Source organism: Eptatretus burgeri, chromosome 4 (assembly GCF_056783735.1).
Source record: "Eptatretus burgeri isolate ZD-2024b chromosome 4, Ebu_testis_v1, whole genome shotgun sequence".
NCBI lineage: Eukaryota > Metazoa > Chordata > Myxini > Myxiniformes > Myxinidae > Eptatretus > Eptatretus burgeri.
Window position 1 is genome coordinate 124,277,177 of NC_140964.1, and position 24,606 is coordinate 124,301,782.

At 44.5% G+C, this 24,606-nt stretch overlaps 1 protein-coding gene across 6 annotated transcripts in view; it reads right to left on the reverse strand.

Moving 5' to 3' along the window:
* Window positions 1-24,606, reverse strand: part of NPHP4 (nephrocystin 4) — a 571,934-nt gene that overhangs the window by 254,776 nt on the left and 292,552 nt on the right. For all 6 annotated transcript variants that reach the window (XM_085876134.1, XM_085876135.1, XM_085876132.1 and 3 more), the window contains one exon: window positions 3,392-3,555. In XM_085876134.1, coding sequence (XP_085732260.1) covers window positions 3,392-3,555 — 164 coding nt within the window. The remainder of the gene's footprint in view (window positions 1-3,391; window positions 3,556-24,606) is intronic.

Consider the following 24,606-nt stretch of genomic DNA (forward strand, 5'->3'; position numbering starts at 1 on the left):
CAGTAATCTCTTAGCTCAAGAGATCAGTGAAAAGTGCACCAACATTTGAACTGGGATTACAGGCCAACCACACTGCTCCCAGCCAAGAAGCCTTATCTCTGTGGATTTCTGGGGAGTTGAGGCTTTTGGCCACAGAGCCTAAGCCATCAGCCACTTCATTTGTGCTCGGGATTTTGAGCCCAGTGGCCAGAAAGTCTAAATAATGGAAGGCACATTCAGCCACACGGCTCGATGTGTCATAGCTCCCGAGACCGTTTCAAATCTCACTGGCACAGCGAGCGCTCGGCCAAATCACATACAAACTTCATGTACCCTGAGTTCCGATGGTGCTTCTTGTGCTGCTTCTCCCAATAGCTTGCTTTGTGTAGCTCAAATACAGTGGCATTCAAATCAAGCAGGCTGTGGAATTATTGCCGAGTGCAAATCAAACTTCTCAAAGTTGTGCGGGTTGCGAGAACAAGACGATCTTGAATGCTCTTTTTTATATTAAAAGATGAGGATCAATACAGAGCAGTATTTTGGGCACAGCGACATATTGAAGGGCAAAATGAAAGAGAAAATGACCAAAGAAAAGATGGATGCCCTTCAGCTTTGGGTGAACAGAACGAATGAACACAAAAAGAGAAAGTGTGAAAACAACATGGATCATGGGAATCTGGTGAACATTGTCAGTCAGCTTCTTCATATTTGGAGCCAGTCGAAGAACTCAGAATTTGGATTGCCCCAAATATGAGTCGTGACAACAACCATGAAACCTGACCTCATAGGAAAATATGACAGCAACACCCCTTTGCAGGAAGATGTACACGGGAAGTTATTCTATGCGAAGTGTTGAGACGATTTTACAATCCAAGGCCACCTTTGAGACATAGGCAGTTGGAAAGGTCAAGCATCACAGTTCCAGCTGCACGTTTGTCAGCACTGTCCCACACCTACCCGTGAGCTCTTCCACTCCAGTCACCTGTACCATTTATAATCTTAAACAGCTCGATCAGATCCCCTTGTAATCACCTCACGTGTAATGACTAAAGTCCTGTCTTCATCAGCGATTTCTCATATCCAAGTCCAGCTTGCACAAGAATCAAACCAGTCGCTCTGCGCTGGACCCTTTCCATGGCAGCTCTGTCTTTTCTCAAATATGGCGACCAAAACTAAACACAACATTCCAGGTGAGGTCTCACTATGTTCATTTACAGTGTTAACACGACATCTTTTGATTTACAAGTTATACTTCTGAATACTACATGAAACCCTGTTAAGGCCCGGTCACACCTTGACGTTTTAGCCAACGTATGCCGATTTTTGAATTTTTTTCCTAAAACGCTGGCACACGTTGAATACGTTATGGGTAAGTTTTGATAACATTGAGAGCACGCTGGCATACGTCGTAGTACGTTGCCATACGTCGTTGTACGTTGGCTTTAAACGTTGTACTTTTCGGTTGTCCTCAAATTTTTTAAAGCTTGAAATTTCACGACGTATGCCGGCGTATGACTCACACGTTCCGCTACGCTGGCCACCAGTTGTATGCACGGTCTGCGATCGTTGACAGACGTCAACACATGCTACTTGTAAGTTAATCATAAGTTGAGACACGCCGAGGTAATGTTTAGATAAGAGTACCCGAAACTTATTTCCTACCTATGATTAACGTGTTGTTGGCACGTTACGCGATCGTTGCCACACGTCGACAGACGTTACTTTTAAGTTACTCATAGGCTGAAAGACGTCGGTATAATGGATCGTCCTTGCGTCAGCGTCCACGGCCACGGCCAGGACACTTATTTGCAGCATTCTTCAAACTTTTCTTCGGCATGACGAGGATGTTCACACTTCGATGTCTAGCTTGGCTATGATTCCAATTGTCCATCGGCAGCGACTATTTAAAATAGTCGAGTTTGAGCGTTTTAACACGTTCAGAAGAAACGCTTCAAATTTCCAAACCCCAGCGTCAAAAAACAAAGGCGAGTGACAGCAATTTAAATCGTTCATTGTAAACAATGAAAATAGCTGAGTGGTACCGTTTAAAAGTCGTTGAGTGTAAAAAAAATCCAATTGTTGAGCACAACCGTCTACTTTCAATAGTGGAGATGCAGCCATTTAAATCGTTGAGTGGCAGCCTATGAACCTGCCCGTGGACACGCGGACGCAAGGAGGATCCATCATAACCCACACCCTCCCCCTCACACTCACCTACTACTGCCAACATGAACAAACTACTACTAATACTAATACTAATACTGATACTGATACTGATACTGCTGACATGGACATCGACTCAAAAAGGACTTGAAAACACTGTTGGGTTCCCCTTTTATGAACACCATTTTATATACCAATTCCCAAAACCGCTGGGAACATGTCTTTATATGGCAGTTGTAAGCTACAAACAGGTTATTTTTTTTTTGTCGACCGGAATACGTCATTGGAATACGTCTACATACGTCGATGTGTGTTGGGACTACGTAAAGAATTGGTTCAAAGCACGTCAAACATAAGTTAGAAATAAGTTTCGCTTAAAAAAGACATGACCGCGAAGTGTTTCGACTTATGAGTAGCTTATAAGTAGCGTTTGTGGACGTGTGTAAGCGTCCACATATCGTGTGTAAAACTTATCCTCATCGCATGCGAACGTGTGTCATACACCGAGTACGTCGTAAAATTTTGAACATGTTTAAAATTTCTTGACGTACTCTACTTACTACGACTTATGATAGCGTATTTAACGTTCTACTCACGTATACCAAACTTACTCATACCGTATTCGACGTGCCCCAACGTTTTAGACACACTTTTTGTTACGTCGGCATACGCTGGCAAGATCGCCAAGGTGTGACGGCGATTTTGACCCTTCCATTTCTACGGCAGTTATGATTTGAATCGTTGTGCGTCAGCCTTTTAATAGGCTACGTCACGACATCGTCGGCGATGCGTGCAACGCGCTATGCCTGAGTTAGACTATCGTTGGGCATCGGTTGTGTAGGCCGACAACAGGTTCAGCATTCGTTGGTATAAGTTATCTATAACACAACGAAACGTTCTGTGTCCGTTACCAATGCATTATACATAAGACCAAGTCGCTATGAATACGTCCGAATCTTTAAAAAAAAAACATCAAAAGTTCAACGTAAGCCAGCGTTTTACATAAATTTTAACACGTTGCCATCGCTGGCTAAAACGTCAAGGTGTGACCGGGCCTTTAGCATCAACGATGGGTGCCTGGCACTGTGCACTTTTACAAGCATTACAAAGACATCAATAGACAAACGACAAACACAATGTATATTGAATTTGGAATTACAATGGTGAAACTTTTTTTGTCAGTGCACTGAAACTGTTTTGCCTGGAACGACTCGAAAGGTCGAAAGTCAGTGTGATGCTCTCAATTTACCTGTACTTGCTTGGTGAATCCAGAGGTGTGCTCAGAGCTTGCTTTGTATCAAGACTCAAAACAAGCACGTGGGGCTGCTGCACAAAAGTCCAACCGTTGTGTACACCCACATGAAGCCGCCGCTCATGAATGGACAATGCATGTCCATCGGGCAGGCCGTGAATCTGAAGATGTGGGACAGCAAAAAATAAAAATAACAAGAGCTCAAGTGAGCACAATATATGCCTGAACAAGAAGGTATATACAGAATTGTGCAACTACATGGAAAACAGCATCCTGGTTGCCATGACAACCACTTTAGATGACGAAAGTATGTCGTGACACACCGTCTCCACAGTCTGTACCTATGTACCAAATATGAAAAGTGAAAGTTGAAAACTTTGAGAGTTAGAGTGTGGACAGGAACGGACGGACGGATGGACAGACAGACAGACACAGACAGACGGATGGACAACCGGTATCACATAATACGCCCCGATCTATATATATATATATATATATATATATATATATATATATATATATATATATATATATATATATATATATATATATATATATATATATATATACATATATATATATATATATATATATATATATATATATATATATATATATATATACATATATATATATACATATATATATATATATATATATATATATATATATATATATATATATATCTTCTTCTTCTTCTTCTTCTTTCGGCTGCTCCCGTTAGGGGTCGCCACAGCGGATCATCCATATGATCCGCATAGTGATTTGGCACATGTTTTACGCCGGATGCCCTTCCTGACGCAACCTTGGTCGCCTCTTACGACACAGGGATATGGTACACCTATTTTAACCGGGGTATACACCGGCCCAGTATACTGGTACTCATTTCGCCGACGTCGGAAGGATGACAGGCTGAGTCAACCTCCTGGTGTATTAATTCAGTGGCCCAAGGGGGCTTGAACTCAGGACCTTTTGGATCCCAAGCTACTGCCCTAACCACTGTGCCAACACACCAGGCTCATATATATATATATATATATATATATATATATATATATATATATATATATATATATATATATATATATATATATATATATCTATATCGGGCATATAAAAAATGGCGAAAAGACAAGCATTACAACACTGGAGGAATAATCTGAAAAATAATGCTGATCTCACTCAAACAAGCTCAAATGAGCTAAGATCCTCGTCCTCTTAATGATGACGTCATAAAAACGAATATGACGGCATTGTGATGTATCAGGTTTGCGATAAATTATCTGTGCTAATGCTCGGCTTGATTCCCGCAAACAAAATTCAAACAGCTTTCCGAGTTTCGGAGATAATGGTATCGGCGATTTCCATTAGCGGCGATATTATGACATCAACTTTTTTTTCTTGGAAGAATTTCTGAAATCGGAGATGGTTACTGCCTACACGTGGGCTTTCTGCATATACATGGCAAGTTTCACGAAGATCCGATGAAAACTCTGGGTTGTGAAACAAAAAATGTCAAAAAATAGGAATGACGTCATAAAAATTGATATGACGTCATAGTGATGTATCGTATGTGCGGTTATTCATCTCTGCAAATTCCCCGTTCGATTCCCACAAACAAAATTCAAAAAGCTTGCCTAGTTTTGGAGATAATTTTTAGGCGATTTCCATTAGCGGAGATATTTTGACGTCATAACTTTTTTTTCCTCAGATGAATTTTCAAAATCGGAGATGGTTACTGTCTGCACAGGGTATTTTTACATATACATGCCAAGTTTCAGGAAGTTTCGATGAAAACTGTAGGCTGTGAAACAAAAAAGTCCACAAGAAGAAGATGAAGAACAACAATGTGAGTAAGACTTCGAGATCCTCCATGAGGATCTAAAAATTATTTTAATAACCGTTTCCAATAAAAAAAATATTATTCTGGTGAAACCCTCTCAAAAATTAGTCACGTTTATCTTCCTTGATAATGATTTTTAGTTTTCCGATTCACCTTTGTGAGAACAAGGAATCACTTGTCCACACATATATAAATATTTTCTACTTGTGTGGAAGGTACTGTTTAAGAATCATGAAAATGTTATCGGGCATCATCGCTCGGGGGATGGTCAAAGGACATCTTTGAAAGGACTGAAAAAGTTGTCGCCCAACAGTGCCAGTTTGAGCACGAGGGTGAGTGATGGAGTGCAGTCCACCATCGTTTCAGGAGGGACTGTGATGTCATCAGGCCCGTTGGAGGTCCGGTGGATGAAAATCTTCACCTTGTGTATTATCTAAATGCGAGACATGAATTGATTTTGGTGACGTGCTCTTATCTATAACACTGGGCATCAAATACGTGTGTATGATGTCTTCAAAATCCTCAAATATTCTGATCACCATGACCTTTGCACTTGATTGTTTGTTTGTTTTCGTCATGACCATCTGTGCGTGGTTGGGGATTATTTATGATACCTCGACATCATTTAATGTGTTACTGCAGGATTAAAGTGGCAAACTCACAATTCATCACCTGTGAAATGAGTAAAACACCTCATTTTTCATTCTCAGACATTACATGAGTGTTTCAAACTTGATTCACTGCTCGGTACAGTCGTGCAATGCTGCCGAACTGACACGATATTTAGAAGCCATGAGTGGAAAGACGTTTTAACATTTGCATAGGTGACAGTTTGGATGTCTGCAGAAGAAAACAAGAATGGCCACACTGTGGTCACAACCTGCGACATAAATGCAATACAGTACAATTTGTCCATCCATTGGGACCATACTCTGTTCAGAAAGTTAGTGCTGCCGAATAGTACAGGCATTTTAGCAGAAATATTTGGTCAACCTCCCACAAATTGCAACAAAAGCAAACTCAACAGATTTTGATTCCTGGATATGTCCTCAGTGACAGAAAAAAAGTCCTAAGGGATCCTCCGGGGGGAAAGTCCTGAAATCATGGAAATCCAATATGGCCGCCACCCAGCTTCGGGGAAAATGAGAAAATTGTAAAGATTGATATTTTAACATGGAAATATATGTTTTTCTGGATTCTAATTGTTTATAGTTATGGTCAGTATATAGATATACAAGAATAATTATAAAAAAGTGAAATGTATTGAGGGTAAAATAAAAAATTATAGATTTTTTTGTCCAAAAATGTCAATTTTTTGTCCCGAAAAAAAAAAATTTACCTGATACTGATTTTAGCTCCTGGACCAAAAAAAAAATAAGAAATGTTGAAGACACAAGATGAAATCAAGTCTATGGCAATACAATATAATTATGTAAATCATTGAAACATGACAAAATTCACAATTCCACTCGGGGCAATCACATCTGCCGGACGAAAGTTTCAAAATGAAAATGAAAATTCACATTAAACTCAGAAACTACATCCATTATAAACTTACGAAACATGTTGAGAAAAATCAACCGTATTAAAGCTAGAACTTGACAATGTCGTCATCATCCTCATCATTGTCACATGGAGTGTTTGTGCAGCCAGAGCCCTTGCAGTTTCCACAAGCTAGAGTGCACTCAATGTTGTGCTTCTTGCATGTGCATCTCATGGTGCTACATTCAGCCTGGCAGTTGCACCTAATGACACATAACATATTTTAAGGAGCTGGAGCTATTGATGTCTGAAGTGGCACAAAACCCCCGTCACACTTCTGCCAACCCCAGTCTGTGGAAGAAGTATGCAAGTCTGATGTCTTGAAACGAATCAAAGACCAGCTTCAGAAGCATGCCGAGTCTGCAAAGATATCTTCTCGAACTTCAGCACTCTGGGTTCAGTGTATGGACATGCTGGACATTCTTGGCAAATACATCTGGGCAGAACGCACTGGGAACTGGGTACTACATCTACAGGCCATCCAGGAAATGCTGCCTCACCTGGCAGCCTCGGGCCACAACCTGTATGCCAAATCTGCAAGGGTGTATCTGCAGCAGATGTCCAACCTCAAAACTCAACATCCCAAAGTCCAACAACGTTTTGATGAGGGGTTCCATGTGGTTCAACGAAGTGATCGCCTGTGGGCAGGTCTTTCATCTGACCTGATCATCGAACAAGTTCTGATGAGAAGTTTGAAGACCAGCGGGGGGCTCACACGAGGGCGAGGAATGACAGAGCAACAACGGCTGGTATGGCTACTATCAATGCCTGCCTGTGCAGAAATAAACCAGGCAATGCAGGAGCTCACACGTGTGAACTACAACACTGGAGAGCAGAAGAAGGACATGACCAAGGCAAGACAATCTCGTGACTGGAATGACACACTATCAGCTCTTCATTATTTACAGGAACGGAATCCGTTCAGTGGTGATCCACGTCTGAGGAACATTGCCACTGGAGTTCATGCACACCCCACCGTCAACGTCGATACAGCACATGCTGTAAGAGCCAAAATATTGAAATCTATGGATGGGAAAACACCTGCCGAGTACACATTTAAGAGGAAAGACGAAGTTGTCACCCTCGGCATGAAGTCATCTGTCAAGATTGATGGAGAGCAAGTCCAGGTTGACCCACAACTCCTCTTCCAGAGACTGATCACTGTTGCACAGACAGCAGAAGAACTGGTGTCAGCCTTCAAATATGAACTGTGCAGCTATCCACCAGCCCTCTTTGATTCAACTCTTCAGCTCCGAGAAGCACACAAGCAAGTCTTTGCTGATGCCATCTGGGATCTTCTTGGATCCGATGTCCCAGCCAATATCCTCAATGATGGGCAACAGTATGTTTTGGATGGCGGGGCACTTGTTCAACGCATTCCATGGTCTCGTGGATCTACATACAGAGACATATGCCACCAGTACACTGATTATAATTTAACGAAGAAGTACGGAGATGCCACAGTCGTGTTTGATGGTTATGAGAGTACCAACACGAAGGACATGACACACCAGAGACGGTCTAAAGGGAATGCTGGCACTACTGTGACATTTACAGCTGACATGAGTCTCACAATGAAGAAGGAACAGTTTCTTGCCAATAGGCAGAATAACCAGCAATTAATTTTTATGTTGAGTGAAGAGCTTCAGAAGAAGAACTGTGAGACACACCATGCCTCAGGGGATGCTGATCTCCTGATTGTAATGAAGGCCGTGCAGTCTGCTACTGCCACCAACACTGTGTTAGTTGGTGATGACACAGACCTCCCTGTCCTCCCATGCTACCATGCAAGCTTAAAATCCCATGACCTCTTCTTTTGTCCCGAGCCAAATAAGAACACGAAGAAGCCTCGCATCTGGAACATCAAGGCAACAAAGAAAATGATTGGTACAGACATATGCAAGCACATACTGTTTCTACATGCAGTTCTTGGGTGCGACACGACATCTCGTCTTCATGGGAATGGAAAGGGAGCTTCCCTCAAAAAGTTCAAAGCAAACAATGCATTCCGTGAGCAGGCCAAGGTTTTTGATACATATCCAGCTTCCGTATGTGATGTGGCAGATGCAGGAGAAAAAACATTGGTGATAATCCACAACGGAAAGTCAACTGACACCCTGGACACCCTCCGGTATCAGCGGTACTGGGACAAGGTGGCTTGGAACTCTCACGTGCAACCACAGACATTACCACCAACATCAGAAGCAGCAAAGTATCACAGCCTGCGCGTGTATCTGCAAGTCCATGAATGGAAGGGATGTGCAGATGAACTTCTTCCGACAGACTGGGGTTGGCAGAAGTGTGACGAGGGTTTTGTGCCACTTCAGACATCAATAGCTCCAGCTCCTGAAAAGATGTTACGTGTCATTAGGTGCAACTGCCAGGCTGAATGTAGCACCATGAGATGCACATGCAAGAAGCACAACATTGAGTGCACTCCAGCTTGTGGAAACTGCAGGGGCTCTGGCTGCACAAACACTCCATGTGACAATGATGAGGATGATGACGACATTGTCGAGTTCTCACTTTAATACGCTTGATTTTTCTCAACATGTATAGTAAGTTTATAATGGGTGTAGTTTCTGAGTTTAATGCGAATTTTCATTTTCATTTCGAAACCTTCGTCAGGCAGATGTGATTGCCCCGAGTGGAATTGTGAATTTTGTCACGTTTCAATGATTTACATAATTATATTGTATTGCCATAGACTTCATTTCATCTTGTGTCTTCAACATTTCTATTTTGTTTTTTGGTCCAGGAGCCAAAATTAGTATCAGGTAAAAACATTTTTTTTTCGGGACAAAAAATTGCCATTTTTGGACAAAGAAGCTACAATTTTTTATTTTACCCTCAATACATTTCACTTTTTATAAATATTCTTGTATATCATATCAATACACTGACCATAACTCGAAACAATTAGAATGCAGAAAAACATATATTTTACATATTAAAATATCAATCTTTACAATTTTCTCATTTTCCCCGAAGCCAGGTGGCGGCCATATTGGATTTCCATGATTTCAGGACTCCCCCCCCCCCCCCCCGAGGATCCCTTCGGACTTTTTTTTCTGTCACTGAGGACATATTCAGGAATCAAAATCTGTTGAGTTTGCTTTTGTAACAATTTGTGGGAGGTCATACAACATTTTGACTGTACTATAAGAAGTCTCCTTGGCTATTGGGCACAATCTTGGACGGGTCGCCACTCTGACACAGGATACCAGCAAGCTGGCACTCATTTTGCCGACCTCGGAAGGATGACAGGCAGCATCAACCACACCTGGTATCAATTCAACAGCTTAGGCGGATTTGAACTCAGGATCCTAGGACCCCAGGCCCACCAGATTCACCATTAAGCCAACACCGGGCTAAATACAGTTCCCACACGTGACAATTCTCCCCAATTTATTTTGTCGTTTATATTATGTAAGATGTGAATTCAAAAACTGTGACTATTATAGAGGTAAACAAAATAGTCATTGGTTAAACGCCACTGGAACCCTCCCCCCCCCCCCCCAAAACCCGCTGTAACGCTCCGTAACGTTTGGACATGCACCCCAACTCACCACCTCCTCAGAGCATTACGGAATTTTTGAACAGCCCCGATGCATACACAAATTATAGGCAGACGTGGTAACTGTACATATATTTTACGTATAACAAATAGATTGTACACAAAAGCTGATGGGGAAAACTTTCAAAAACAACAGGTAAATTGAGCAGATGACTTTCGCAAAGTGGTTGTATAGTATTACTCGTGAGTGAATGACAGTTTACTCAGTTATTGTAGAGGTAACAAAAGACGCATGCATACCGCATTGTGAGTAACAAAACTGATGAAAATTGGATGATGTTGAACAAAATTACCATATGAACGGCTTTAGAGAGGCATGTACCGAGCGGGCTGATTGGCTGAATGAAACCTCACTAATAATATTTATTCGACATATATATGAAAGCACTAAACCTGATACATGAAAGCAGTGTAATGTGTAATCAGCAGAGGTCTACACAGGCCTGATGTCTTAGGCCCACCAGAAAACTAATTTGACAGCCATATTATTTTATCTGAGTGCCATGGTGCATGGAGTCGAGTGACAAATGTGTGTGGGGTCCGGCAGCTTGCCAAACAATTGGTGCACATTTCAAAAATCAACCACCAACAAGAACCACAACAACAACAACAACCATGCAGAGCTCTTGTTGACCTGTGACCTTGTCGCAGGTTAAAAAATAAAAATCAAAAAAATAGAAGGCATTCCTTTTATATATGAACCTATCGTTATTATTTCAACCTGGATTTTCTAATTTAAGGCTCGTTTCCACGAGGCAGTCTGACTCGGCTTGTTGAGTGTTTCCCTTCTTTAGTTTGAAGGAATATGAAATTCTAAATTCTGAAAATAACAATGTATCCATGCTCCTCCATAAGCTATCAATCAGATTCATCATGTCTGCCTGTCATTTGGATTGTGTCCACCCAACGATTTATTGTGTTGGCCTGCCATTACTGTTGGGTAGTCGATCGAGTCGAAAAAAAAAATTCGAAATTTTTTTTTTCTTCGATTAAAATTTTGTTTTTTCTACCCTTATTTGTTGGTCGTGGTGTCGGTCTGTCCGTGTGTGTGTTTGTCAGGGGTCTTTGACCCCCTGGCAGTTGTTCGATTTTGATGAAATTTGGGTGGTAGGACCAGTTTATGACCTCGTTGTGCTGGTACTGGTTGCTAACGCCCCTTTGGTTGCCTAGCAACGGGACTTTGAATTTTTTTTAAAATCATAAAAAATTCATTTTTTCGAAAATCAAAAATCGGGCCTCGACCGACTATGGGCAGTACATTCAGCCATATTGTCAAAAATTTCCAGCCGGATCCTATGAAAACTGTTGGGAAAGATAGACTTTGAATGAACTCTGGTCGAAAACAATAAAAAAAACGAAGTTCGTTATATCTCAGAAACTATGAGTCAGACATACATGAAACTGGTATGGTAGGTTCATGGTATGTCCGAGTTATGTGTGAGAAAGAACCGTTGCTATGGACCCCTCCGTTACCTAGCAACAGTCGAAAAACCTCGAATTTGTGGGGATATTTTAACGAAAAAACAATCTGCAGCATTAACCCTTGAAGCGAGAATCATGAATTTTATTGTGCTTAATCCTCAGGTCATTCCCCATCGAATGGGCCCATCGCGTCAAGTTCTATTGGGTAGTCGACTACCCATGTCCGCCTACCGGCTTGTTCATTTAATCATTGTAAGATGTTAATATATCCATGCGATTATTGCACCTTTAAGTCTTATACATCTTCATGATCTGCTTTTGTGGGAATTATTCAGGTGATACGGTAGGACACATCTATCTATATATAATTAGCGGACCATCAAAATGTGTATGGATGTTTCATAACAACCATTGGTTGAACATCTGGCCTGACTCCACCCACAATTGGAATCTGAATCAACTCCTGAAAAAATAAATCCTACGTCCGCCATTTTGCTGCGCCGTTAGGTCCAAAACATATTCAGAAGTGTTCCGTTCACAATCGCCATGCCTTCCCTATGAGTTTTCTCTTCAGTGTAAAAAAAGACCAAAAGCAACTGTTAAAAGTATCATCAAATGTCTAAAGGTTGTCACACATCAGCGTCACAGGTGTTCTGAGGCACACTGTTTGTGTACGCCCCAGGCTTCAAGCCTTCCGGCCTATAGCAAAATTCTTTCATAGCCCAGTGGAATTGGAATCTATCCAAGCTATATAAACACGATGTATTATACATGCACATTAGAAATAGCCATGCGTTGGCTTCATTACATAACCCGAGTTGTTTTTTTTCCAAGGCATCGAGCAATCAAGCGAGTGTTCTGTGCCTACACACTGCCCACGTATTAAAAAATATGTATTTCAGAAGTGAACGAGGCTATGCTTGTGCACCACCTACGCTATTTTTTTATTTATTATTTCAGAAGCAATTGAGGCTGTGCTGACACTCCGTATGTTTGTGCATTTTTCATTAACAACTGAAGCACATCAAATAAATCCCAGCTAACGTTTTGACCCGTTCATGTTTAGTATCCGTTCCGACACATTCCTGTTTCCCATTCCCTTATGGCAAGTGATTCATCAGGCATAACCCATAACTTTGTGTGTTTTGTTCAGTTTTGTGCACCCATCATTTTGACGGGTTTCCCCATAATACAGTACTCTGAAATAAGCACATGTTCTTCTGGTCCCCCTTCATCTTCTCCATCCCCATCTTTGTTCTCTACCTGCCTCCCTCCCTATCTCCAATACATTTGCTTGCCATCCATCATTAGAATAATATAAAATTTAATAAATTCCCTTAATCACCTGCAATGTGCTTTCACGATTGCTCTCCTGTACAACTTTAACTTTCTCTCAATATATTCCTGTCCCCTTTCCCCCACCCCATTCATTTTTTTTCCTCTCTTTTCTTTTCCTCCCCTCTCTCCCTCCACCACCGACTTTCATTCTTCCACCTTCATTCCACTCTTTTAAAACCTTTTTACGATTATTTTTTAAAATTCACCCTCTCATTCATGTGGATTATAAGGGCTGGCAGAAGAGCCAAATGGAAGTATACTCACCTTCAAGCCTCGGGTTGAATCCTGAAAGACCTATCAACTGTGACCCTGATGTTTCAGAGGCAGGACGATACATCAATATGTGTCCCATCCATCGGATGGACATTTCACTGCGTGTCCCATCTGTGAGCGTTTCATTGTTGGAAGACGTTAAAGATCCCATGGTATCCTTTGTGAAGATTCGGTGAGTTGTCATCAGCACCCTGGCTAAATTTCCATTTCATGCCTGGACTGCGGGTAGCAAGTGGTTTGTTCTTTATGAAGGCTCCTTGACATCAGGTTACACTGCTTGCTGTCTCTAATAGTGTGGTAGCTTTCTGAGTAGCAACTTCTGCATTATAAACATATTGACAAAGTAGTTTGCATATTGCATGCGAATTGCATTCTTCAGTTATGATGGGCAACCAATTCCCATGTGTACTGTGGTCACGCCTGCGTCCCTACGCAAGCTATGGTAAATCACTCACCATTTATTTGTCTCTGACTCTTCCCACTTCTCTAACCAAGGGTGTATCCAGGGGGGGCAGCATGTGCCCCCCCCTAAGCTCCTCCCCTCCCATCAAAAGCTATCGTTTTTTTTTTTCATTTGTATGAAGGTGTGCATAAGTGAAGATGTGGTCTCGGAATGTGGGAACACCCGATATTCCCCAGCCCACAGCTAATGTTGACTGCAGCGTTCAACATGGTACTGATTTGTACCATTCAGTTTGCTCCCACGATGGATACGTGATGATTAACGAATTAACAGAATGATTTGTCATCGGAGATGCTTCTTTTCTCCAAACCATTAATGAGCCAAAAAGTGGAATGGTATCCCAAATATCAGATAATCCAGAATCCCTTTCATTCTGTTTGAACTCGGCACGCTGTCTGTGTTTTCAAGACTCAAGAACATGCTTTTTGACAGTGGGAAATTCTCCAGGGTACACAGTCGGCATCAAATGTGTTGCAGAAGAAATCTTTGTTACAAGCGATGCACATCGTCGAGATGATGAAGGCAAATGTTCAACTGATGGAAAAACTGTAATTCCCATCAAGGTCACTTCCACGTCAAACCTTGTTCAACACATCAGACGTTGATTATTATTGTTGTTGTTATTATTATTTTTATTATTTTGATCATTATGTCATTTGTTTCGTTACATGCAATGTCTGATTCTCATTCAATTGGATTTTTATGATGAGACGAAATAATAATTCAAATAAATGTTGAGTTTTGGGCAAAAAGTCTTTTCATTATAGGACTTCTTTTCAAATGTATTAGAGCATTTTGGTCGATATTTAGAATCGCTTTTACAATTTATTACAAAAACAAACACCCACAAAAAAAAAATTGTTCCCCTCGCTTTGCTTGGTGGAATAATATTTTTCAGTGCAATGTCAATTTTTGCACCCATGCTCCCCCCCCCAGCCTGCACCCCTAACCTAACCTAAATCATGGATCTGCACTTGCGAACCCTTATCCATTTTGAGTATTTCCCCTTTGCGTCAGGAAGGGCATCCGGCGTAAAAACCTATGCCAAATCATTATGCGGACAACAAAACGAATTTCCATACCGGATCAGTCGAGGCCCGAGTTACCAACGACCGCCACCGGTACCGGTGTTCAGCAGGCTACCAGTGGAAATTGTGCTACTGCTGGGCGAAGGAGGAGAAGGAGACGGGGAAGGCGAGTCCGGAGGCAGTGGGAGAGGGGGAAGGATAGAAGTGTGCAGGTGAGAGTTGGAACTCTGAATGTTGGGACGATGACTGGCAAAGGGCGAGAGTTGGCTGATATGATGGAGAGAAGAAAGGTGGACATACTGTGTGTACAAGAGACCAAGTGGTTGGGGAGTAAGGCGAGGAGCATTGGAGGTGGTTTCAAACTGTTCTCCCATGGTGTGGATTGGAGGAGAAATGGTGTCGGGGTAATCCTGAAGGAAGACTATGTCAAGAGGGTATTGGAGGTGAGGAGAGTGTCTGACCGAGTGATGAGTGTGAAGTTGGAAATTGAAGGGGTGATGATGAATGTCATCAGTGCATATGCCACACATATGGGGTGTGAGATGGAGTATAAAGAAGATTTCTGGAGTGAGTTCGATGAAGTGGTGGAGAGTGTATCCAAGGATGAAAGAGTGGTGATTGGAGCAGATTTCAATGGGCATGTTGGGGAAGGGAATAAAGAGGATGAGGAGGTGATGGGGAGGTACGGTCTCAACAAGAGAAATGTAGAAGGGCAAATGGTGGTAGAATTTGCAAAAAGAATGGAAATGGCAGTGGTAAATACGTATTTCAAGAAGGAGGAACACAGGGTGACATACAAGAGTGGAGGAAAGTGCACACAGGTGGATTACATCTTAAGCAGGAGATGCAACCTGAAAGAGATTAGAGACTGTAAGGTGGTGGCAGGGGAGAGTGTAGCTCGACAGCATCGATTGGTGGTTTGTAGGATGACTTTAGAGGTGAGGTTGAGGACGAGAGTGAGGGCTGAACCAAAGACCAGATGGTGGAAGCTGAAGGAGGAAGACTGTTGCGTGAAATTTAAGGAGGAGGTGAGACAGGCGTTGGATGGTGGTAAAGATGGGTGGGATGATTGGGCAACGACAGCAGAATTTGTGAGGGAGATAGCTAGGAAGGTACTTGGTGTGACATCTGGACAGAGGAAGGAAGATAAGGAGACTTGGTGGTGGAATGAGGAAGTACAGGAAAGTACAAGGAAGAAGGGGTTGGCGAAAAAGAAGTGGGATAGTCAGAGAGATGAAGAAAGTAGGCAGGAGTACAAGGAGTGGCGGCGAAAGGCAAAAAGAGAGGTGGCAAAGGCCAAGGAAAACGCATATGACGAGCTGTATGAGAAGTTGGATACAAAAGAAGGGGAAAAGGATTTATACCGATTGGCAAGACAGAGGGACCGAGTTGGGAAGGATGTGCTGCAGGTTAGGGTAATAAAGGACACAAATGGGAATGTGCTGATGAGCAAGGAGAGTGTGTTGAGAAGGTGGATGGAGTAATTTGAGGAGCTGATGAATGAAGAAAATGAGATAGAGAGAAGGTTGGAAGAGGTGGAGATAGTGAATCTGGAAGTGGGGTGGATCAGTAAGGATGAAGTGAGGACTGCTATGAAGAAGATGAAAAGTGGAAAGGCGGTTGGCCCAGATGGTATACCAGTGGAGGCATGGAAGTGCTTAGGAGAGATGGCAGTGGGGTTGTTAACCAGATTGTTTAGTAAAGTCTTGGAAAGTGAGAGGATGCCAGAGGAGTGGAGATTAAGTGTACTGGTTCCGATTTTCAAGAATAAGGGTGATGTGCAGAGCTGTGGAAATTATAGAGGGATAAAGTTGTTAAGCCACACCATGAAATTGTGGGAAAGAGTAGTGGAAGCTAGGTTGAGAGGAGAGGTGACGATCTGTGAGCAGCAATATGGGTTTATGCCAGGAAAGAGCACCACTGATGCAATGTTTGCTTTGAGAATGTTGATGGAGAAGTATAGGGAAGGCCAGAAGGAGTTACATTGTGTGTTTGTGGATTTAGAGAAAGCTTATGACAGGGTGCCAAGAGAGGAGTTGTGGCATTGTATGAGGAAGTCGGGAGTGGTGGAGAAGTATGTGACGATCGTGCAGGATATGTATGAGGACAGTGTGACAGCGGTGAGGTGTGTGGTAGGAATGACGGACCGGTTTAAGGTAAAAGTGGGATTGCACCAAGGATCGACTCTGAGCCCTTTCCTGTTTGCAATGGTGATGGACAGGTTGACGGACGAGATCAGACTGGAGTCCCCATGGACTATGATGTTCGCGGATGACATCATGATCTGTAGGGAGAGTAGGGAGCAGGCTGAGGCGAGCCTCGAGAGGTGGAGGTACACACCAGAGAGAAGGGGAATGATCATCAGTCGGAGTAAGACGGAGTACATGTGCGTAAATGAGAGGGAGGGTGGTGGTATGGTGCGGTTGCAAGGAGTTGAGGTGGGGAAGGTGGATTGGTTTAACTACTTGGAATCAACTGTCCAAAGTAACGGAGAGTGTGGGAGAGAAGTGAAAAAGAGAGTGCAGGCAGGATGGAGTGGGTGGAGAAGAGTTGCAGGAGTGATTTGTGACAGAAGGGTAGCTGTAAGAGTGAAGGGGAAAGTATATAAGACGGTAGTGAGACCAGCTATGTTGTATGGTTTGGAGGCGGTGGCGCTAACAAAAAGACAGGAAGCGGAGCTGGAGGTGGCAGAGTTAAAGATGCTGCGATTCTCGTTGGGAGTGACGAGGATGGATAGGATAAGAAATGAGTATATTAGAGGGACAGCGCAGGTAGGACCGTTTGGAGACAAAGTGAGAGAGGCGAGATTGAGATGGTTTGGACATGTGCACAGGAGGGAAGCGGAGTATATCGGGAGAAGGATGTTGAAGATGGAGCCGTCAGGCAGGAGGAGAAGAGGAAGGCCAAAGAAGAGGTTCATGGATGCGGTGAGGGCGGACATGCTGGTGGTTGGAGTGTAAATGGAAGATGTGGAGGATCGAGTGAAATGGAGACGGTTGATCCGCTGTGGCGACCCCTAACGGGAGCAAGCCGAAAGAGGAAGAAGAAGAAGCTCCCCCCCCCCCCAGCCTGCACCCCTAACCTAACCTAAATCATGGATCTGCACTTGCGAACCCTTACCAATTTTGAGTATTTCCCCTTTCTCAGCAGTAACATCAGCCAATTTCCAATCACACATCAGGTCAGGTCAGGTATGGGAGCATGTGCCAGAACAGCGCGTCGCTGCGTCCACTTTCCGCCGGTACTCCAGGGGCCTCCGTCTGGCCATCCCCCAGGCAGATGCCAGGCCCATCCCCATCTCCTTGAGATGATGGTCAACCTGTTGCAACCATGAGGCACGTGGTCGGCCCACTGGCCTCCTCCACTCATGAGACTCCCTCGCTGAGAGAATCTGGTGAGCAGGATCAGAGTCAGGAAAACGAGCTACATGTCCATACAGCCGCAACTGATGCTCACGGACTATGCAGGTAACAAATCTCATCCGAGTCTCTCTCAGCAACCGCTCGTTGGACACAAAATCCGACCAGCGATAGCCAAGGATTCTCCGAAGAGACCTGGTACCAAAGGAATTAAGTCTCCATCTCAGATCCTTGGACAGAGTCCAAGTCTCGCACCCATAGAGCAAGACTGGAAGTACCAAGGACCTGAAGACTCGGACTTTCGTCGTCCCGCACAGGTACCGGCAGTGCCACACCCCATGATCCAGTGAATCCATGACTCCCCAGGCCCGACCCAGACGTCTATTGACCTCTGACTCGCAGCCAGCAGAGACATGAATATCACTGCCAAGGTAAGTGAATCTCTCCACGACCTCAACATCCTCAACACAAACAGACACAGACAGGACAGCAGCATCCAAGATGTCACCGAAAGCCTGGATCTTAGTTTTGACCCAAGAAACCCGTAATCCCAACGGCTCCGACTCCTCATTGAGCACCTCGAGGGCCCCCAAGAGGATGTCTCAAGTCTCCGCAAAGATGACTGCATCATCTGCAAAATCAAGGTCCGAGATCTTGACATTCCCAAATGATGCACCGCAACTTGATCTCTCCGACATCCTCCCTAAAATCCAGTCCATACAAGTGCTGAAAAGTGTGGGGGCAAGTACACATCCCTGACAAACTCCAGTAACAACTGGAAATAAGTCAGAGATGGTACCACCACACTTCACAGCACTCTCAGTACCAGAGTAGAGTTCAGACATCAAATCGATCAGTTTTGGTGGCACCCCACGAAGACCAAGAATCCTCCAGAGGACATCCCGATTCACTGAATTGAACGCTTTACAGAGATCAACATAGGCTGCAAGCAGCCCCTGCCGAAACTCTCGTCTGCGTTCGGTGAGGACACGAAGTGCAAGGATACGGTCAATCGTTGACCTCTTTGGTGTAAAGCCTGACTGCTCTGGACGCTGCTGCTCAAGCAGATGGTGGCGAACCCTATCAAGTATTATCCGAGCAAAGACCTTGACCGGCACTGAGAGCAGCGTCACCCCTCGGTAGTTGTTGCAGTCTTGGCGATCACCCTTCCCTTTCCAGAGAGGGACAACAAGGCCCCTCTTCCAGTCAGTTGGGATGATGCCTGTGTTCCAGGCAGAGCACAAAACTGCATGCAACGACACGAATGCAGCATTTCCACCAGCCTTGAGAAGTTCGGCATGGATGCCAAAGATCCCTGGAGCTTTGCCCCGTTTCAACTGGTTCACCGCAGCCCGTGTTTCCACAAGCGAAGGTGGACCACAGTTGATGCGAGGGTCAGCAACAGGGATTGTAACACCTTTGACGTCCAACTCGACAGTTGGGGGATCAGCCTGGTACAACCGCTCAAAGTAACCGGCCAAGCGGGCTTTCACTTCAGACTCCTCTGTCAAGAGCCTACCACTCTCTGCTTGAACTGTAGTGCTCCGAGGGATGGGCTTGGATGAACGTAATGCGCGAATTCCCCTGTAAGCGGGACGAGAATCACCTGTCCACAGGTGATGCTCTACCCCCTCACAGATTCCTCGCACATAGGCCTCCTTGTCCACCCTCAGTGCACGTACAGTTTTACGCCTCAGCTCCCTGAACAGCTCAGCTCTGCCATTCAGCCTGGCCCTGCGACTCTGGTCAATGGTATCCAGTGAACCTTGAGAGACAAAATTCTTCTTTGCCCTGCGGTGAGCTCCAAGGCATCCACCGGCAACATCAAGGACGGTGGTCTTGAAGGCGCTCCACAACTCTTCAGGACCCCCCAAAGCACCCAGACCCCCAAGTGTCCACTCAGCCTGTTCGCAAACTCCTCAGCTACTCTCTCATCCCTGAGCTTGGCAACATCCAGCCGAAGCTGGGATGGTACCATTCTCCAGGATTTAAGGTGCAGCTTTCGAGTTGCTACAACAAGCCAGTGGTCAGTATTGAGGAACTGAGCACTCCGGTAGACCCTGCAGTTCTGGATCATCCTCCAACGATCGTCAATGAGGACATGGTCAATCTCCTTTGCCACACCGCCAGCGTTGGAATACCAAGTCCTGCGATGAGCTTGTGGGCGCTGAAACCATGAACCAGCCACCCGAAGTCCATGACTTCTTGCAAAGTCAAGGAACTTAGTGCCATTCTGGTTCATAGTTCCTGACCCATGGGGACCAACACACACCTCATAACCATCCCTATCAGTTCCAGCCGATGCATTGAAATCCCCCAAGACTAGAAGTGTATCTCGTCTGGGGCACTGATCAACCACAGACTCGAGTGTGGCGTAGAATGCATCCTTCACGGTGAGATCACTCGCCTCAGTCGGAGCATAAACAGAGACCAGGGAAATGACACCTAAGGAGTGACGAATCCTTAATCTCATAATACGCTCGTTGACTGGTGTTACCTCAATTATCATTGGGGTCCGCTCATTGGACACAGCTTCAGCAACTCCTTGGGTATGGTAACCATCAGAGCGACCAGACCAATAGTAGGTGTAACCACCCACCATTATCTCGCCGCAATCCGATCTCCGAACCTCAGAGAGAGCTGCAATCCCGATGTCCAAACGCTTGAGCTCAGATGATAACAGAGACAGGTGATCATCCTCTCTTAGGGATAGGACATTCCAGGCACCCACCCGAAGGGACCGCCTCAGGTTAACCCAAGGAGACCGCCGTCTGGTGGACGACACCTCAGCACCACTCCGACACACTCTCCCGCAATCTGACCCAGGGATGTTACCCCGTGGTTTCCCTCCTATCATCAAAGATTGGGGGTCCCGAAGGCTTTGCCCCAATCCCGTCATCCGGTGAGCTGCCCTGCGAAGGGAAGCTGCACAGGAGGTACTCCCACGGAGTGGGTTTTCAGATTTTTTTGCGTTTTTGCGTTTTGCGGAATGAAGGGTTTTACGGTGGCCGGAGTGCAAATCCTGCCACCAACCTCCTAATAAGAAGTGACCCAACTGCAGGAGGACGTTCGCAGACACAGTTGGGCACTAGATATGGATGGCCGTTGGCTCACAAGGAGCTCCTCCGCCCTTTGACAGGTTTTGTTTTTAATCCTGCTGGGTGTCCATATCCAAACACCCTCCTCACCAGAAAACCTGGTGGGGGAGACGGTTTAGTCGCCGCCAACCCGACCATGGAACAGGTTAGTACAGGTTTACATGGTACCTGTAGCAGGTCACAGATCGAACCTGACCTGACAGAATCACACATCACACAGAATCACACAGAATCACACAGAATCACACATCATGAAGCTAAAGTGCAGATTTGAAATACATCAATATCATTATTTTGCAGGATAACCAACTTTTTATAAATGTAGGCACATACTGAAGATGTACCTTCACTCACAATTTTCTCTCAGCTGCTCTTGCCTTTTCAGCCCTCACTACAACCCACACTCCAACCTTCTGACCTGGTTCCATTGCTCCACACCACACCACTCCTCACACCCACCCAGATGTGTATCATGCAATGCTTTCCAGTTGGTCCACAAGCACCAGAGATATATGCTGCAATATCTTTGATCTCTCCCGATAGGTCAGCGCCACATCCCCAGAATGCACCTCTCCAAATAACCCTTTCTTTCACAGTGAGGATATTCCATATTCACTTGTCTCCCTTCCTGGTTATTTCTTAATTGTTTCACTTTGACAAACATAATTATCATGTTGGTGTCGTGGTCTATGTCAACGACTTTCTTTCCCACAGCACCTGTTTTGTTCTTTCCTCTCAATAATTTATGGTTACCAGCAGAGTACCCACCCTACGGGCGATCTTGTTCCAGGCATGCAACGCATTCTTCTGCCGCATACTTTTATTTGGGTGGTGTATAGGGAACTGGCAGCAATATGTTGGCAAAAAAACAAAACATACCTTCTGCTTATAATTCAAAACACCTCACTGCATGAGAAAATGTGGGGACAGGAATACTGAACTGTAAATGGGGGAGGATTGTAATACCCTCCCCCATTTGGAGGCGGCGCAACATGATACACATTTGCATAGATAATTTGCGTCCCCCCCCCCCCACTCATCCCCACACCCAAGACCACCGGCAAAGATATAAACACCCCAATACATTAATTGGGGTCATGCTGATCCTCTGTAGCAAGTCTGGATGTTATTGGTCCAGAACTGTTGGAGTAGCACGACAAACAAATCCACAAACCCACAAACAAACAAACACACAAACACCAGTCCATGAATTATCGTAAGGATGTATCCCTATCCACAGCAATATCCTGTTTATGTGGATGGTCTTGCAAACTTTTAACTGTAATGACTGCATATGATACTTCATCAGCAAACTTCAAGTCTCTCCTACCCTCCCAACCAAACTCTTATTTTACACAGGGGGCGAAGCTCATGGAGGAGCTCAACAACAAAGGGCAGCAGGTTCACAGGCCACCAGAGGGTATGGAGGACTATACTTGAAAGACTGAAGCAAGTTGGATGAGAGAACAAACACAGGGTGAGGATTCCACAATTGGGAGATTAAGTGGATGAAAAATGCAGGTGGTCGTCCAGTCTGGACTTTGGGAGGGAGAGCAGAAGGCAGTTCCAAGAGGAACACGTGACCTGGAGTGGTTTGCGGAGAGACGAGTTCACAAAAGGCAGGTCAGGAGCAAGGTCAGATGTCAGCTTGTATGAAATAGAGCACACAACTTGCTGCCAGTGGGAGAGTGACAGTTCTTAGGAATCTGCCTCCTGCCTTGAGATACCAATGGTGTGGAAAGCCTGGTTGTGAACCACCTCAAGAGAAGAAAGGTGGGAAGCAGGAGCATGAGCTCATAGTGGAGAGCCAGCTCGACTCCATGTTATGCTGCGTGAAAGCGTTGTACACCAGATTGAGCTCAGTGTGGCTCAGGAATGCCGTAGATTGATGGAAAACACTGTGATGGAGAATGGCAATTGATACTACATTGGTGACATGATACTCCCATGAAAGCCTATGGCAGATAGTGAGTCAAGGAATTCAAGGGACCGTAGGTCTGCCAGTGGCTATCCAGAGAAGTGGATTCGATTGTTTGATTGCCAATACTTGTGGAGAGACAGTGTGAGACCTTGCCGGTGTTGAATGCCATTTCAAAGTCACTGACCAGTGGCTTACCTTGTCCATTTCTGCCGAAATGGATTCAACATCAACCAGGATTTCACAAGCGTTGTATATTGTTCTGCACAGTGTCAAGTCATCGGCATTATAGTAAAGTTGTTTTTCAAGAAAATCAGACACATCATTGCTATAGACAAATAATAATGTAGGTCCGAAGACACTGCCTTATGTAACCGCAGCTTGAAGGAAAAGATAATGGGAAAGGACACCATCAAGGGCCATCCACAGTTTCTGCTCATCAGGCAAAGAAAAAAAAACAGACAACCACTTAAGCAGGGTGCTAAGTACATCAAATGAAGCCAATTTGAAAATCAAGGCTCTATCGCAGGACAGTATCAAAGGCTCAAGAGATATTCAGAGACATGGTCCTAATCTCCTGTTTGTGGTTCCATACATCCACTGTTGTATCAGAAAGAGTAACATATTATTATGGGTACATCAGCTGGTCACGAGTGGCCTCTCCTGACCTTTGACCCTGAAGCTGACGATACAAAGCAACCACGGACGCCATCTGAGGAAACAAAATCTGGCAGGGTCCCCACGCCAAAACTCGCATTACCTTACCAGTGATTTATTTATCTCAGATGGGGAACCGTGCTATCGACACCCCACCTTTATCTATTAATTACTATATACGGCTGAGCAGAACCGCAAGTGGGATGTCGGCTTGGCTGGCATAGTGAATCATTGGGGTACAACCTCCCGTCTACTTATGACATACAATATCTAACCAATGGGCAAAATAGACACCGAGCAGGTTTGGAAACAAGAAGTCTTGTATTGAAGGGTACGTATTTATAGGAGATTGCAGTATGATATGAGAAATAGTCTTCGCCCCGAGCACTCCAAATATCCCCTTATGTATTCAACATTATCGCGACAAGACATAAGTGCCTCATACATCCTGGGAAAGTAGATAGAAAAGGGGGCAGAAAGAGAAATAATAAGAAGTCGGGGTATGCTGATGACACCTTGCTCACCCGTATGTGAGCCGGCTGGCTCATGTGGGTCCCAAAGAGGTGTAGATGCAGTTGAGTGAGAGATGCAGTTGGGAGGTGCACTGTCTTGTGGAATTGTGTCGTGCTTAGTTTTGAAAAGAACTGTTGTTTGACTCGAGTGGATTCTCCGAAACAGTACGAGTCAATGAGGT